This window comes from Delphinus delphis, chromosome 6, assembly GCF_949987515.2.
Source record: "Delphinus delphis chromosome 6, mDelDel1.2, whole genome shotgun sequence".
In the NCBI taxonomy this organism is placed as follows: domain Eukaryota; kingdom Metazoa; phylum Chordata; class Mammalia; order Artiodactyla; family Delphinidae; genus Delphinus; species Delphinus delphis.
Window position 1 is genome coordinate 50,975,894 of NC_082688.1, and position 19,105 is coordinate 50,994,998.

General features: G+C 34.5%; 1 protein-coding gene across 2 annotated transcripts in view; it reads right to left on the bottom strand.

The window, feature by feature from the left end:
- LOC132427321 (zinc-regulated GTPase metalloprotein activator 1A) overlaps positions 1–18,187 on the bottom strand; it is a 49,114-nt gene extending 30,927 nt beyond the window's left edge. Inside the window, exons 1-6 of one of the 2 annotated variants that reach the window (XM_060014658.1) lie at positions 17,648–18,187; positions 13,815–13,901; positions 11,867–11,963; positions 10,647–10,738; positions 4,546–4,605; positions 3,318–3,355 (exon numbers count right to left, since the gene is read on the bottom strand). In XM_060014658.1, coding sequence (XP_059870641.1) covers positions 3,318–3,355; positions 4,546–4,605; positions 10,647–10,738; positions 11,867–11,963; positions 13,815–13,901; positions 17,648–17,804 — 531 coding nt within the window. In that variant the 5' untranslated portion in view covers positions 17,805–18,187. The remainder of the gene's footprint in view (positions 1–3,317; positions 3,356–4,545; positions 4,606–10,646; positions 10,739–11,866; positions 11,964–13,814; positions 13,902–17,647) is intronic. The other variant, XM_060014657.1, reaches the window with a different exon arrangement.
- Between the last annotated feature and the right edge of the window lie 918 nt (positions 18,188–19,105).

Genomic DNA, 19,105 nt, shown 5'->3' on the forward strand with positions numbered 1-19,105 from the left:
ACGTTAAAAGTCCCCATAATAAAAACCTGCCAATAGGTACAACTCTATTAAGAATATGATATGTAATAAACATATAAAAAAGCAGAAGAGATAAATGTCCCTCGTTCTATGCACATATGAAGGCTATACAAACATAAACAAATAATAAATGCACACTAACATTTATTTTCTCTGGATATCAGCCCATTTCCCTTATGCAACTTCTTACCTTCCCAAATCAAACTTTGCAAAAAGACTAAAACCAATGTCTGCTATTCAAAAGGACATTCTCCAGCAGCACATTATACACCATTAGTCATTAAGTCAGATGACTCCCATTTACAAAGTGAAAAAATGGAAATTGTGACATTCTATTTTACCTGTACAGGCAATGAAGGAAAAATTTTTGCAAAATTTTTTTCAAAATAGTGTGTGTGTGTGTGTGTGTGTGTGTGCGCGTGTATGCGCGTGTGTGTGTCTGTGTGTGTATGCGTATATCCCCAACGGATTCCTCATCTCTGCTTAGAGACTGTGGCTTTTGCTTATACATCAAAAAAAAGACCAGAAAAATTTTGGTACTAATTAATCCAACGTATCAAAAAGCTTAAGGTTCCACCCTCTAACTTAGCACAGCATAAGAAAGAAAGGAATCCTTTGAAATAACACCACCGTATGACACAACTTCATTAAGGGCTTTTCTGCATAAACAGAAACAAGCTGGAAAGAAAGAAAGAAAGAAAGGAAGAAAGAGAAAGAAAGGAAAGAAAGGAAAGAAAGGAAGGAAGAAAGGAAGGAAGGAAGAAAGGAAGGAAGGAAGGAAGAAAGAAAGAAAGAAAGAAAGAAAGAAAGAAAGAAAGAAAGAAAGAAAGAAAGAAAGAAAGAAAGAAAAAGGAAAGAAAGGAAAGAAAGAAAGGAAAGAAAGGAAAGAAAGGAAAGAAAGGAAGAAAGGAAGGAAGAAAGAAAGAAACACTGTTGTTGACCAAAGTGGAAAGAAATCTAGTGTCAAAGATGTCAGTGACATTTTAAAAAAAAGCAGCAGCAGCTATTTCTTTCCAATGGATTGGTTATAGATCTAACACTATTTCAGCTTTTAAGAAAAGATTATTGCATAATGTCAGTCTATTTATTTTCTTGTCTTTTCCAAGCCAAACTGTTTTCTGACTGAATTGTTTCAACAGCTTGTGCAATATAACAGAAGAACCAAAAAGAAACCTCTGACTTGACCTTTTCTGTGTAACTTCATTCATTGATTCTATTGCATTAAATGCTGTCACTTTTGTAGAACTGAAAAGGACAATGTCAGTAGCCTGGGTGTCAAGTCCTGAGAATAGAGAGCTGTCATTTGAAGTTGTCCAATTATTTGCCCATGATTAAAAAATGAATATTTCAGATCAATGGGTGACAATCCCATTAGAGTGATAGCCCATGATATCAATTACCACTTCAGTTTCAATTTGGCTGGCTGGCCACAAGGTACCATTTCTCAGCTTTACTTCTGATGGGCTGGCTCTGTGAAGCATGACACCCTTAAATTGCTGCCCATTATCCAAGTGTCATTACTTGTACTGCCTCAGAATTCTCTGAATCACAAGCAGCTACTGAGGTCAAGCTTTGCAACCAGAGGAATTAGACAAGTTGGCAAATCCTTTATATAAAGGAAAAGTTATTTATTTGGCACCTGACTTAGAAAATCTAAAGTTTCCATTATCCTGACAGCATGTCAGTTTTGTGTAGGTATATTGATTTAATAATTTAAGATGTTTTATCAAGGTGGGAGGGGGTTAAACGTTTGCTGTGTCTGCATTATTCAGAATGTTGGTTTGGGTTTTTTTGGCCTCTATCACACTCATGGTAGATTCTATTTAACTCCTTTCCACATCCAAATATACATATAAAATTATTCCCATAATCATAAATACATAGAGTTTGATTTTGGGTCTGGTACTGTAAGTCTATCAAAAAAAAAAAGATTCTACTATCCATCCTGAAGATATCCCAAATTTGGCAATAAATCTATATAGGAGATGGATTCAAACATGCCCTTTAATAAACATTCAGAGTGAAGAATTTGACTTTTTTTTTTTTTGCTTCCTCTGTAAACATTTTGCTAGAAATATCATGATTTCAGAACAGTTGGAATATTTCTGAGTAAAAACTGTAATATCTGGGGTCTTTCTTTGGTTCTTAAGACTATTAATAAATTTTGACTTAAAAATCTAAAAAGGAATCATCTCCCAAACTTCTCAAATTAGGGTGCTCTATCCCTGAGGGAACTGAAGGGCCAATGAAGGGGTATTGGTAACCATTTGACAAGCTTGCCATACTAATTAAAGGTTTGGAAGAAAAACAAACTTGTTCAAATTAAGAAATTCAGATATATTGTCAGATAGAATACAAAATGGACATGAATTTTTAAACATTAAATTTAAACTTCTAAGAAATGATTACTTTGGGCACTATTCATATCGCCAGACTGGGTCAGGAGATGGAGGATAATTTCACTCTCTTCTGCCTCTAGTAATTTTTCACTTGGGAAGTTGAGAAACACCACTTTACTTTATGCGGCAACATGCATTTTAAAATCTTACTAAGTGCATTTTGTGAACTGAAATTCATTTAAATGCATTTCAGGACCTTGCTAGTCGCAAAACATTCACAGCAAGATGCCTTTTAAAGGAGAGTTTCTCCTCCCTAAACCTAGGCATAAATCCTGATTTCTTCAAAATATGGGAAAGCAATATATTTTTTAAAAACTCAATTATCTGCAGCTTGTGTCTGACAGCAGTTTAACAAGAAAAATAAGCTCTCATATGCTTTATCAAGCTCAATTTCCTCTATCAAACAGAAAAACTTATCAACATTGGGGCTGAATCCTAGTGAGGGGTTACACATACCCAAACTTTATCCTGTATTACCCTTATTACAAAATATTACACTTCAAACTTTTATCACATCAAGCCAGAGAAGCAGAAAATAAACATTTAACTTAGAAACACAAAATAATAATTAAAAGACACACACAAATTTCATCTATTGTTCAGGATACTTTAAAAAAAACTTTTTTTTTTTACCATAAGTATTTGCTTTATTATTCTTCATGCTTTTTAAACTTCCAAAATATGATATATTAAATTAAAAATGTAACTCACTGGCTTAAGACACACAGTTTCTGATAATATTACTGCCACTTTAAAAAGTACTATCTTTTATATTTACAGTAGAAAAATATTTTTGTTAAGGATATTTCAAACAGACACAAACATAGAAAAACTAATATAATCAAACCCCATATAACCAGCTCTTAACAATTAGTAACTCATAGCAATCTTTCAACTTACATTTAATCCATATTTTGAATCCACAACAGTTATGATACCTACAAAGGAATAAATCTTTTAATCATCTTTATATTTAAGAATTAAAACTAGTCTATTTCAGTTCACAAATGTCACTCAATAAAATACTGGTTTTTTTCTCTTGCCAGCACAGCAATTTAATTCAATTCCATTAGTAAGCAGATGCATTTCAAACATGAACCTAGCACTATTTTAAGGCACTAGATGGGACATAATAAAAACAAATATTTAAAATTAAACAAACAAATAAAAAGGAAAATAAGATTTCTCTGGCCTTTAAAAAGCTTACAATCCAAAACATGAGACAAATTTCATAATATAAAGTGGAATGTGATAAATTACACAAGACAGCTTATCTTTATTTTCCCATAATCAAAATCGAGACTTTTCTTATTTAAATTATTGCTTAACAAATCTGAGGCATCTTAGAATATCTCTCACCAATCTAACTCACACAACTGTTTTATCTAAGGTGTACCTAAGTTTCCAAATGATCAATTCGTTTGGCAATCTCTGAATTTATATGCTAAATAATTTTTTCGAAGGACAACAGCAGAATGAGTTTGATGACGCCTAAGGAATTTAACCAGCTACATTCCATATATATTAGGGCCAAATGATGAGGCCCAGCTTCAAACATTCTTAAAGTTCACCCCTTAGTCTATGAAAAATATGGTCCACAGAAAGGTGAAGAATTAGGTGTGGGGTGTTGCAGGGAACATATCTGCCTAATCCAGAAGGTTTCTAATGTGTCTTAAGTGAAGTCTACGAATAAGATTGCCCAAAAGTGTTATGGTAAAGAGAGCAAGGGGTAGGGGGCTTTGTTTCATTCTTATTTTTAATGGAAAATGAAAGCAGAAATTTGATCCTCATACTATATATGTTATTTAAAATAAAAAGCTCTAATATATACTGAGCACATAAATTAAACAACAGGGAATATAGAAAATCTACATAGTATTTTAAAAGGAAAACCTTAATGGAAGCACTAAACTGGTAGTTGAGATTATGATTGATATCTAGTTCTACTACTGTCTGGGGCTTCAGAATCAGTATGAACAAAGACTTATTTCATCATCAAACTAAACAAGCTTAAAAAGAGTACCAATACAAGGAATTAAAAGTATAATATGAATAAACAAAAATGATCTTAACCATAACATTAACATTTTACTTGAAAATTTTTTTAAAAATTAATTTCTAAACTTACCATCAAGATAAATATCAACCCCTAATTCAGCATCAACCCAAAACATAGAAGCTACAGCACCTGAAAATATATGATAATATTCATCAAATAAAAATATTTCTTCAAACTAGGAAACAAAATTCTATCCATAATGTTTTAATTTGCCCCAATGGAATTAGAAGGCAAACACATATATGAATTAAATATGGGTTTTCAATCTTCTTAAGGAAATTACAGTGATAGAACCATTTACTATTTTATACCCATTTCTTCCCCTCTCTCTACTTCAATAAACAAAAAAAAAAAACAACTCTTATTACATACAAACCCAATATCAAGCTTTCACCAATGCCATAATAATTTACCAATAAATAATATCAAATAATTTGGGCAGAATGGCTGTGTGCACACAGGTCTTATTTTTATTTTCTCCCTCCTGAATATAATAATCATACAGTTCACAAATAATTATCTCCCTAAAGTAAAGCAAAGCAAAACATAGATAAATCCAAAATCACTTGTCTAAAAATTTTTTTAATTTTTTAAAATTTACTTGTAAGTTTTACAGAAGAATAAAAGTAAAATTATACACTCTATGTCCTTACTAATAAATCCTTACACTATTTATTAGTACTGATATAAAATTTGGAAATTTTTTTTAATTGAGGAAAAATAATTTCTAAATAAGAAATTAAAACTTGTTTTTGACAAAAACTGGTTCAATACCAAACCACACACCCTGATTAGTATGCCACAACACAAGAAAAAAGAAAACTGACAGTAAAGAAAGAATTTGATTTTTCAAAGCATCACAGGTCCAGTTAGTGACAGAGCTGTCTAAAACGATGAGTCCTGGGGAAAAACAAGGATAACTGAACTCATTCCAATGTCTAAAGCTGTCCACCTACCCTGATGAGATGTGGTCTCCCAAGCATCACTCTGTGTCAACAATGAAATACCTGTCAGCAGTTTACAGTGATTACTCATGCAGGATATAGCAAGGGCCACAAGATCTAATGGTTTCCTGATATGTATTGATTTTTTCCCAAAAACTTAATAGTTTTCCAATTTGACTGAAATAGGATTTGTGAGTAACAGGGGCTGAATCAATGCCTGTCCTTTTCAAGGAAATTACTCTACCATGACAATTATTTAGCTTAGAACTGGAGAGTGTCAGTCTTCTAAACAGGAAACAACTGAATTGTCAATAAGAATTTTCTTCACTTACTTGGCTAACAACATGGTATTAATTAATGGAGAAAAGTAAATCTATTGTGAGTATCATCACCCCAAACAATAAGTTATTTTTAAAAGTACTAATTTTTTTCACTCAGTAAAATTCCCAGCACTGTACATAAATCTTTTTTTAAATTCACTGATTTCTATTCGGAGAGCTTATAAGTCCGATAGTTAACATTTGCCTAGCATTAAGTTAAACTGTAAGAGTGTATTAGAGCTTTTATTCTAAATCTGATGTGTATCTTTGGCTTAATACTTACTTACCAGACTACAAAAGAAAGAACTACTTAAAATTTGGATGCAGGTGTTTAACAGGGGGAGTAAAGACCAGAGAATGAAGTTAATTAGTGATTCTAAACCCAGGGTAATTTTTCTCCCCAGGGAATATCTGGCAATGCCTGGAGAAATTTTTGGTCATCTAAACTACACGAATGCTACTGGCATGTAGTAGATAGAAGCCAGGGATTCTCTTAAACATCCTACAATACACAAGACGGCCTCCTAAAATAAAGAATTATTCAACCCAAAATGTCATTTGTACCAAGGTTAAAAAACCCTGAGCTAAATTACAGAATCTCCCTTCTTCAAAACCTAACAAAACAAAAAATAAAAATAAACAAAATAAAATTTTGAAAGCCAAATTTTATCAGCAGCAACCAAATATACAACTTCCTGCCATAATTTCTGAATGATAGTAAAAATAAAAAACACAAAGTTCTATGTGATGTATGATAGTTGTTAATTCTACCCCAATACTCAACAAGAGGTTATAGATAAGTAGTTTACAAAATCCTAATATTTATCACAAATAGCCTTCAAAATGGTGAGAAGTAGAACTGAGGGAGAAATAAGCAATACAGGAAAAAGCCAACAAAGAAACTTCAAGCGTAAAATTTTCTAACCATCTCCACACTTTCAGGGGAGGGGGTCACTTTCTAGGGCTCAGAGCAAAATGAAGAGAGAAGTATGAAGCTCAAGGATGTCCCTGCAAAAGGTACGGGAAATATATTCATGAGTAGTTTGAGCTAATACAGGAGGGGAACACTTGGTATTGTAGGAGAGCAGAGCCTAAAAATCATATTGCCCATCTGGCTCTCGCAATCACTTCATTTCTCTCTGCTTCCCCATCCCCGCTCCCAGCTATACCCAGCTTTCAAACTAAGGCTCAAGAGAAAAACAAGTTTAGGTAACATGGACCTAATGTCATGAACACCACATCTAAGTAGACAGTTCTCTGAGCCTCCTACATCAAGCATAAACATGGTAACAAAAACTATGCACGTTACTACAGATTAAAAGAAGCAGAAAGCAGATAAAAGGAGGGACAGAATAAAATGAACAAATGAATGGGGAATACAGATGGCAAAGAACCTGTTCTGGAAGGAAACATAATTGAAGAAACCAAAGAAAATTCCTAAGGGCTTCTTTATAATAAGAAAGATAAAAACAATATAATCTTAATTAAAAACAAGCTCTAGGGAATTCCATGGCAGTCCAGTGGTTAGGACTTGGCGCTTTCACTGCTGTGGCCCAGGTTCAATTCCTGGTCAGGGAACTAAGATCCTGCACGACGTGGCCAATAAATAAATAAATAATTTTTAAAAAGATGAAAAAGAAACAAGTAAAACTATTTTTTTAAAAAAAGGAAAGAGCTTAAAAAAAATTCTCCAAAGCAAAATAAAACAGAATAATATGAAAAGGTAGTTTATAATGCTGAAGAAATAAAACTTAGGGCCAATGTACCATTACTTAATCAATTAATTCATCAACAGACATTGGTGGAAACAATTACGGGCAAAAAGGAAGATTTGAGATGATTACAGTAAATGCAGAAGCAAAAGACATATCAAAACAATTACAAGATAATAAATATGGAGAAAGAAAATTCAATATATGAAAAATTCGTGTCATAAAGAAGAGAACCCAATAATTTGACAGAAAAATTCTTCATGGTAATAAATAAGGAAAATATCCCTAAATGAAGCACTAACCCTACAGACTAAAGAGTATATTGTAATCCAGGAAAACATGATTATGAATGACACCTAGATGTATCTTGGTTATATTACTGAACTTTAAAAATAAAGAAAATGTTTTTCAGGCATTTTAAATGAAAAAGCAAGTCACTTTCAAGGAGGCAGGAAAAAAATCAGATTTTTCTATAGTAAAATTCATTGCTCCAATATAATAAAATGACCACAAAGTTCTAACAGAAGTGTTCTCTGAGGATATTACCTCCTGCCAAGTTGTTTTTCAAGAATGAAAACCACAGGCAGACATTCTCAAACACTAAAGGAAACAACAGCATTGAAACTCAAAGAATAAAGCACTCACAAATCCTTCCCAATGAAAAGAGAAAAATACTGCACAAGGAAATCCAGCCAATCAAAAATACTATGAGATCATGATGCAACATTTTCAAAGTTCTGAAGGAAAGAAATTGTGATACGAAAATTTTATACCTAGCCAAGTAATCCTTCAACTATATATATAAAAAAAAAAGACAAGCATTCTCAAGCAATGAAGTATGCGAGATCTAAAGGAATACAGCACTGAAAGCTTGAAAAGATTACCTGACCATGAAATTCAGTCAATCAAGAGATTGATCAACTCAGGAATGGAGGAGCCATAGTGCTGGTAAAACAGTTTAAACACAGGACTAAACAAAGTATGACAGAATATAAATGTTAGAAACCTTGACAACATAGCAAAGAATACAATGAACCAAAACCAAATGGGAGAAAGCGGAAGTGTTTTAATTCCCTCATCCTTTATGCCAGAGAGTCAATAGGTACTACCCTGAAAATTTAAACATGTAATTTAAAAAATAACTTGTCCAATTTATGTTCTTTATAATTTTTTTTTCCTTAACTCATATCTCTTACAGTGAAGAAGCATTTATCTGACATTCAGCAATTCTTTCACTTCTTTCAAGTTCTCTTCTTTTAGGTTCAAGTAGAACTACATTAATAATTATTTAGAATAGCACAAAGAATGTGATCCTATTTTATAAAATTACTTCTGCATATTTACACATGGAGTGGGGTTTCCCAAACTTATGCATGTGTAAGAATCACCTGGGGGGCTTATTAAAACAGATTGCTGGGTCCCACCCTTAGAGATTCTGATTCCACAGATCTCAGATGAGGCCCAAGAATCTGTATTTTTCCCAAGCTACCAGCTGAGGCTGATGCTGTCATTCAACATACCACAGCAAGTAGCCCTGGCACAGAGAAATCCTTGGAATAAAATTTACCTGCTTGTATTTTACAGTAGTGAGATATAGGACAACATTTTTTTTAACTTTCTTCTTTGTATTTTCTTAGTTACTGTTTAAATTTTTTTTAATGATCAATGTTTCATTTCTACCCAAACAATAAAAATCATTATTCTAAAGAAAGAAGAAACATCAAACTGTTTATACCTACAAAAGCTTTTTGTACAAAAGCTTTCTCTGAGATTTTTATTTAATTTTTACTTCCTCTGAAAAGCTACACTGTGTTTTAGTAAATTCACCTACTCTCAAAATTACAAGAATTTTTCTCTATGCAGTGGCTACAATGAAAGAAACTGATATTTTCTATTTCAAAAAGAGGCACACAATATACTTTCCCATCTTACCAGATTTAAATTAATATTTAACATCAATGTAATGGTCCAAGTCCTATCATCAGTCAGACCTCTTGGAAATGTATGAAAATGTATGAAAAATTCATGCCTACTGTAAGGACCAAAAGAGCCTAACTCAATCCTAATCTGAAAACATAGGGACAATGTTATTACATAATACTTCAAAATAAAGTAACAATTGATTACATTTGAACCTTCAGTACACTCCAATATTTCTTTTAAACAATTATGACTCCTTCAATAAATTATTCCCAAACAGTTCTTTAATACGGTTTTATGGTGCAATGCCATAGACCCAGATCAAAAAACAAATAATGGTATGGGTCAGCCTTACAAAACTAAATGTTCTGCATACTTGGAATAAAGATGTTAAGGAACAGAAACCCATTGTTAGAAACAGGTAGACTTTGTATAGCTTTCAACAGGGAAGTTTGGATGTAATTCCATTCAGAGGTAAAAATTTCATAACCATTATTAATTGCACACCAGAAAAAAAAAGCTTGATTTAACTCTCTACCTTATGACAATATTTACAAATAAAATTATTTCAAGTTTAATAGTAGAAAAACAAAATGCTAACAATTAATTTAAAGGGAATAAGTATTTCTGGGATTTAACTCCAAAAGTCCTTAGATATCTCTAAATGACCCTCTATGAAAACTGGATTAAAAAGCAATCAGGGGCTTCCCTGGTGGTGCAGTGGTTGAGAGTCCGCCTGCCAATGCAGGGGACACGGGTTCGTGCCCCGGTCTGGGAAGATCCCACATGCCGCGGAGCGGCTGGGCCCGTAAGCCATGGCCACTGAGCCTGTGTGTCCAGAGCCTGTGCTCTGCAACGGGAGAGGCCACAACAGTGAGACGCCCACGTACAGAAAAAAAAAAAAAAAGCAATCAGAATTAAGATCTCTGTAGAGCAGAACCAACCAAATATATACTAGAGGTAGAATGTCTCCTTTTTCCCTACATTTTATTAGATTTTCCTAATATTTTTAACAACTTTTGTTCATGCCAATAACCCTAAATTAATCGATAGAACTTCAAATTTTATTAGCATGTTAAAATTACCAAACACTTTGATCATCATTCATCTGCCAAAGAAACATGACAACTCAGTATTTATTCTCCTTTAAAGCAAAATTAACAAATTTTTAATCTAGAGTAAAGCTTTAATACTCATTTTAGATATTCCTCTAGTCCATTTATTTTTAAATGTTTAAGAACTATATTCTGGTTATTAATAATGACATTTCTTACCAGGATCTGCTAATCCAGTGGTCTCTAACAGTATGTAATCAAATTTCCCTTTCTTCTGCATCAAATTCTCAATAGCTTTAAGGCCACTGTCCCTGGAGAATGCCAAAACATGATATACATTGATTGCCTGAATATTTTAAAGTAATCATCACAAACATTTAAAAATATATTTAGCAACCAGGGATAAAGATCTCTAAGGCATGTGGAAATTTACCTCAGTCCCAAGCTTCTAACATGTCCATCCAGTATTTACCAGTTTGGGGGAGGGGAGGGAAATGGATGCATATATGCTGACAGGTAACAAGAAGTCAGATACTTGATGAGTTAATACTTTAATTTTATTAAAATTAAAAGCAGAGGGAATTTTAATATACCTGACTAAAGTAAGTCAGAACCTGTTATTTTTATAGCTTTACGAAAGAAAAAAATCCATACAGAAAATGACAAAATTTAGGAATTACAGTAGCTTAATATAACAGCTAAAGGGACACTATAATTAAATACCTTTCAATTCTGTTCTGAATTAGAGTAGCAGGCTTTAATTTCCTTTTTTTCTTAATAATATCAAAAGTGCAAGAAAATATTTAATTTTAATTGTCTAAGAAAATCTGTTAAGTTTTAGCCTTGTTAATACACTTGACTCAAACACCTAAGATAGTAAATGATGTAGAAGAAATTTAATTCACTAGAATATACAAAATCAACCATATGGGTATTAATTTTCCTAATTTGCTCAACATTTGAGTGACTACTATGTGTCACTCCTTTTCTAAGAGCTGTTATATTGGTGAATAAAACACTGTCCTTGGAAACAACTATAACTGGTGGAACAGGATGTGAGGTTTTTCTCTTTTTTCATGGTCATTTATTTTTGTTTTTAGAGGTTGAATTCTTGGAAATAAGACCAATGACTTATTAAATTCAGAATAATCATTTTTTACACATTAAATGAGACTTCCATTCATCACAGGGATTATTAATTAAAACCTGACATCAAAAACAACAACAAAAACTCAATAAAAGGACCACAGCATTAGAGCAGATAGAAAAACAAGGCATCAAGAAATGCTTTAAGAAAATGCATACTAATAAGTCGTTTACTTGAAAATACAGTGAAGATTATGTAGATTCAGTTAATTTACATAAGGAAATCAAAGCTAGAAATATAACCAATAAACATTTCCAGAAGCCAACAAGCACACAGTAAAAACATTCCTCACTTTACGGAACAGCACAGGCAACCGTTTCTAAGTTCCAGCCATTCTTCATAGAGTTCTCCACCTTGGCTGACAGCTAAGGATTTCTCCAACGCACTTCCTAGAATGATTAACAAGAAGCACTCTTTAGATTATGTCCACTAGTCAACCAAAAACAAAGATGAGTATACTCAATAATGGAGCAGATTTCAAAGCAGACAATACACTTCGTAACTTTTATTCTTTCATTCTATTCAGGCTGCCTCAATATTTTAAACTATACTACTCTAGATTATTTTAGCTTTTCTTTCTTTTAGAGAATTTAAACGCCTAAAGAGGCAAATGTAAAATCTACTTCGTCTTTAGGCCTCTTACTAGCCTGCTCCCATTTCCTAATAAAGTAGCTATTTTAAAGGCGTTCTTTCTTGTCCATGGCCAACTCTCTAGATAGACCAGTATGTTTATATATTGGTTTTTATATGCCCTTCAATCTCTTACCTATGTTTTCTTTTCATTCTTCCTCTAAATTGTTTCTGTGTCTACTAGACAGACTGTTCAGTATTCCCCATATGAGTTATACCCTTAGTTCATTTTGAGGAAGTTTTGCTTGGCCAGGGTACCAATGTGCTCACTTAAAAATTAAATTTTAATCAAATACACATACGTTTCCTAGCAATGCTTACTTGAGAAAGGATAAAATATATTTGAGAGCCTGAGATGCTTGTTATCAAATAAGAATTATTTAAAAGTCTTACTTTTCCTCCAGTAAAGAAACATACCCAAGCCAGGAAAGAGTTCTAAATATCCAGTAAAGCAAATGACCAACAACAACAACAAAAACCTGAATCATTTTTCACTTACATATATTTTTTGTTTATACTTCAGTTAGGCAATGATAAAGAGTTTTGAAAGGGGCTGCTACATATTTCAGGGTGTAGAGAACATTAATAAAATGAAAAGGAAAGTATTACAAATGCTGTAAAGGACAAAGTTGTGAAAGAGGTCCAGAAAGAGTGAAGAAAGATAGTAAGAAATAATAATAAATGTAATCAGTGTCCAACAGAAGATCAGTTAATAAGAAGTTAGAATTAAAAACTATGATTAAAAATCTTAGGATTTTTATTTTTGTCTAACAAGACTCTTTAGTTTACTGAAAATATCTTCAGTTTGCTAAAACTAGAAATAAAGTTCAACTAACAGGCCTCCCATCCTGTTAATAATCCTAGCTCCTTTACCAATTTGTAACTGAAAAAAAAGTATAATTTAAGAAATACCCTAACTGAAGTTATATTTTTTGGCTAAACATGAGATTTATTAAAATTCACACTTGAGAAGAAAAGCTTATAAAAGAAATCAGAGAATTGTGTCTAACACTGCTGTATACATTTTTTTTAAACACAGTTCAATATTAAATACAAAAAAACTGGAATGTTAAATATACACATTTTCACAGATAAAGGAAGTTGCTTGAGGATGGAGATCACATGTTTAACTTATTTTTTAAATCTTCTGTTTTAACTGTTTTGCAGAATAATAAACGTTCAACAAGATAAACTTATAAGCCTGAAGCATTTTCAAATATATTTCAAAAATTGCAATTATACAATACAGTCAGTACAAAAGGACCTTCCTAGTTGGTACAAAAATCTTCCTGAAAGATATTCTTTCATATCCTTAGATTTTTACTTCTGGAGATATTTATTTTATGCAAAAATCTAATTTAATTCTGTTGGTATGAATTCTAAAGTTAAACAAAATAAAATTTTAAAGAAATTATCTTATTTCAGTATCTCGAATCCATACAAAATAAAGCTTAACATAAATGAATCTAATTTTTCCAAAACTATCTACAGCAATGTGTTCACATTATCATGTCTTGCCTTTTCATTTTAAAATATGGAATATCAATTCACCAGTTGAATTAACTGTCCAATAAATTCTTGCAGCATGGCATTTACTGAACTTTACTTACCTTCCCCGAATTCATTTAAAATCACTGCTATTCTTTTACTATGTTGCTCTGTCAAAATATAGTTCAGAAGTGTTGTCTTCCCAGCACCTATAAAATATGTTTCAAATAACAAAATTCAAAGACTAATTTTAGAGACACCAAAAAAGATATAAAGGGACTTCCCTGGTGGTCCAGTGGTAAAGAATCCGCCTTACAGTGCAGGGGATGCAGGTTTGATCCCTGGTCAGGGAACTGACCCATATGCCGCGGGGCAACTAAGCCCGAGTGCCACAACTACTGAGCTTGTGGGCCTCAACTAGAGAGCCTGCGTGCTGCAAACTACAGAGCCCACGCGCCCTGGAGTCCGCGCGCCACAACCAGAGAGAGAAAACCCGCACACCACAACTAGAGAGAAGCCTGAGCGCTGCAATGAAGAGCCCATGCACCGCAAAGAAAGATCCCGTGTGCCTCAACAAAGATCCCACATGCCACAACTAAGACCCGATGCAGCCAAAATAAATTAATAAATTAAAGTCTTAAAAAAAAAGATATAAAGAGTCCTAACACTCTTTAAAATTTGCATGCTATTCAAATATTATTTAACAATGGTAAAAGAAGATTCTAGAGGAAAAGATTAAAGTATCCTTTGAAAACTATTAAAAATGCTTTATGCTAACATAAAATTTTATAAATATTTACAAATACTCCAACAAGGATGCGTCACATAGATTTCTTTGACCTCATATGACAAAAAAATATACCTTCTATATAACTTACACAATTAATGTAAGGGCATCTAAATTTTCTATTAAATAAGGAATTATTGAAGTAAGGGCTCCTAAGGAATAAAGTACTTGTGTAGTTTACAAAACATAAAATATTTAAATCCCTTCACACGATGACAATGTTTCTTAGTCAAGAATATATGGTTTACTTCCCCAGAATTTACACATAAAGACCTTTCTTTTATTTTAACATTCACCATTAACCAGACACAAATTCAGAATATCTATATGGCTACTTTTAGTATGCTTAAAGCAATCTATAAAATTGATTACACACACACACACACACACACACACACACACACACAATGGAGAATGGACCTAGGAAATGTTAACAAAAGACACAATAATCAGTATTAGGAAAGAAAAGTTCATAAAGCTATGCTAACTCTATCCAGTAGGTGGCACATTACACCTAATACATTCAGCTCAAACAGAAAAAAAACTTGTCTTGTGAACCATACATACCAAAGTCCATGGAGGGGAAAACAAACAAACAAACAAAAAAAACCCTAACTGCATACACATACTAGTGCAGTTCAACTGTATAAATATGTCATTTATTTACCTATTTTTCTGCTGGTGCGCATTTGGGTTGTTTCTAGTGTTTTGCTATTACAAATAATGCTGCTAAGAACTTTTACAGGTAAGCTTGTACACATCTTCCGAAGTACATTTACAAGATTTCTAGGGTATAACTAGGAGGGATTTACTGAGTAATAGGGTATTAATATCTTCAACTTTTTTGGGTCACATTCGTATAAAGCTATCAAAGGGATAGAAGGCTTGTATTTAGCGGGCTTTAGGAAGCTCAGTATCACTAAAGTTTGACATTTAGAATGGAAGGGACAGACCTTAAGCACACAGGGCAATGAGAAAATTCTTAAAACCAGTCCAAGTGTGAGACAGGTGCCCTGAGCATGAGTGCTGCACTAAGCAGTGGCAGTGAAAATGGAAAGGAAGGGGTGGATGTAGGAGACCTAACAGAATTACTAGGGCTTCATAATTAACCATATTATGAAGCAAAAGACCTTAAAACACAGTTCCGTCACTCAAAAGTCTCCTATGGACCAGATTTTACACTGAGCCTTGGTGAAAAGTGCACAAGACACAGACAAACTCTCTCTACCTTCAGGAAGCTTAGAAACATTAAAGGAAGTGGGAGAAGGAGGGGAATTCAGAGCAATAAAGAAGCAATTATGTCATGGGATGACACATTCAATAGATATACAAGATGTCAGGGAGCACCTAAGAGGGACATCTAGCCAGAGGACTAACAGAAGAAAGTATTCCTGGAGCCAAGACACTTGGCACATTGTAGAAGTAAAAGTCGTTCAGTGTGGCTGGGCCACAGTTTCGCAGGCTAAAGAGGTGGTCAAGAACCAGATTGTAAAGCTCTTGTAATTCATGTTAAGGAATTTGAACTTTAACCCAAATAGAAACCACTGAAGGGTGTGACAAAATCGATTGACATTCATAAAGATCATTAAGGCTCAAATACAGAGAATATATTAAAGGGCAGCATGACTCAAGACCAGTTAGGAAGCTTTTAGAATATTGCAGATGGTTGGGCTCACAGAAGCAACCATCATTCATGATGGGATGGTAACATGAAGTCTTAGACATGCTGAGTTTGACATGTCTGTGGGACATCAAAATAGAAACCAGCTGGGTATGAAGTTAAAAGGATGGACAGAGAGGGAAAAAAATAAATTTTAAAGGAGAAGCCAGAGAAGCAGGTGGAAAATCTGATGAAAAATGTGATGGAAACCAAGGCAACAAGAGTTCAAGAAAGAGAAAATGGTCAAGAATAAGTAAGGAAACTATCCCCTAGATTCAGTAACAAAGTTGCTGGCATTAGTCCTCCCTCCTAAGCTTCAGACCATTATCTCCAATGCTCTTCTGATCTACCAGTCAGCAAAATGGGGAAAGACAGGAGGGCAAGTCTAAACTATACTGTTTCAGAAAAGAAATTTGCTCAACTTCACAGTAGAGCAGCCTCTGAATAACAGTGGGAAATTCCTTTATTAATAAATAAACTCCTTTATAAAATTAATCCTGAGTAAAAATGAAAATAAACTTAGTCTACAAAGCAACAAAAGAGAAATGCCAGTGATTTAATTCCTATTTTTATATAAAAGGCCCTCAGGTGCACCAAGTTTGTACTTGTCTCCAGCAGCATCTAGAAGTGGTACTGTTTTCCCCAGATCGTTTCACTTTATCTACATTTCTTAACTTTTTTCACACTTTTAATATGGTATTTATTCTAGCCCTTCTAGTTAACTGTAAAGTTTTAAAATAATACTTCTCAAACTTTTCCAGTAAAGTACCTCTAGTGTAAGGGCATAAACTGTCCTTCAGGAAATTGTACTATGTTTATAAAGCTATGAATTCAAGTGATCCCATGAACTCCTGAAAGTCCTCACTTTGAGAAATATAGCCTTTGAGGGCACAGTAATTTTATTCTTACTCTTTCTCCTACAGTACTTTACAAATAGACCTCAAAAAAAAATGTTTGAGATAGAAGTACTTTACACGAAAGGCTGGAAGAGACTGGTTCGTGAGGAAGAGAAATATACTGAGGAATGGTCCTCCGGTGTCGGGCATTTTCAGAAAGGTCACACTTTAAATGGAACAGAGTTATACGGTAGGTATTTCTTGCCCCACTAAGCAGAAGAGAGAAGCAAAGTCAGACAGGTGACTGGAACTATTTCCGTTTTCAAGTGAGGCAGGTGAACTTTAGAAATACAAGGTAACTTGTTAGAGGTCACATGCATAATGAGGGGCGGGTCCGTGCTTCACACTGCAAAGCCAGAACTGGTTTCAAAAATGCGAGGCGAGGCTAATTTTCAATCTCACTTGATAAATGTGACCCTAACTTAGAGAGGTCTGAGCATAACCTCTGAGACGAAAAGCAACCCAGTCGGAGAGCAACTGACCCAGCCCCTACCTCAGAGACATTTGCTGTCGGCCAGAAGGCCCCGATGCCTAAGGAGAACAGGCACCGTCAGCCTCAAACTCACAGGACAACAGCGTTCACTGCATTTTCTGACCGGGACTGTTAGTTACCTAAATACCCGGTGATAATTGTGACTGGGATCTTAGCGCCGGGACCAGACGTTTCCTCCTTCTCCTCTCTTTGCTTCGTCTTAATGGGGACCAATTCAGGACAATCCTCCTCCGCCTGCTCCTCTTCCCCATCCGCAGAGCCAATACCATGAAACATCCTGGCAAACAGCACAGCACACCTCTACCTAAGAGAAACACCTGGAATCAAGACGCCGGCCCGCAGCTGCGCATGGTAAGCGCGCGGCGCGTGCTTGACGTCATCATGCCGCGACGCGTGGCGCCTCCTGATGCCGCCCACGGTTATCACCTGGTCTCCGGCTGAGGACCGCCTCCCCTCTTAGACACGCCCCCAGGGGAACTGGGCAAGTCCCTGGGGCGTGTTCTCTGAACCGGACCCGAGCGAGGCGGACTTGTTGAGCCCAGACCTTACGTCGTCTCTGTGTGCGCCTTTGTCCTTAAAAGCTAATGGCTGGTTGATGGTAGAGTTGAGTCCCGGGTGGTTGGAACCTGGAGTGAGTAGCCTGTCCTAAACAGCTCTCATGAGGAATAGGCTTTATCAACTTGACATTTCTTAGTATCATTAAAAATTTTTTTTAATTAATAGGAGAAAGAATGGGAAGCTGCAAAGGTAATTGTAATTTTTCTGCCTGAACTAGTGAAACTTTTTTCTTTTTTATAATTGCAGATTTTACGTGTATATCCAAATTTTTACTACGTACATGCATTATTTTTATTTATTTTGTCTTCTCAATTTTTTATTTGGACTCAGGTACCCTGAGTTCATTTATTATATTCTTTAGTGCATGACACTCTCATCAATAATCCATGGATAGTCTGGACAAAGAATGTCACCTGCCATATCAGTAAACAAAGGCTGTTGCAGCCATCAAGCCATTAGCCTCTGCAGCCAAACCAACAGTGCACCCTGAGGGGACTCAGGATGGAGAACAGGATATGGGTCCTAGATAGTTAAGGTGCATATCAAAGGAATGATTTCCTTAAGCCCAGACTCTTTCATCTTCCCATACATAGAAGAGCACTAAATTCATTAACTTGAGATGTCTGGTTTTCTTTAATTAACAGTAATCTTTTGACGTTCTAACTACCTGGTTTGGGTTTTTTGGGTTTTTTGTTTGTTTTTTTGTTTGTTTTGCAAAAACTCCTAGATCCTGGCTCCTCCCTTACATCTTTGGAACAGTCCCTTAGAGCTGTCTGAGAGGCTGCTCCCAGGCTTAACTCCTCATGAATAAAACATAATTCTCAACTTTTAGTTTGTGCACTTTTTTTAGTCTACGGTAGTTCTCCTTTATATTTACATATATATTTATGTATATTTACAATGAACTCCTTTAACCTCACCTCTAACCCAAGAACATTACCAATAAGTTACACCTATTCATGTGGCTGTCTCCTATTCCAACCCTCTGCCTCTCCTCTGAGATAGTAAGCACTCTCATA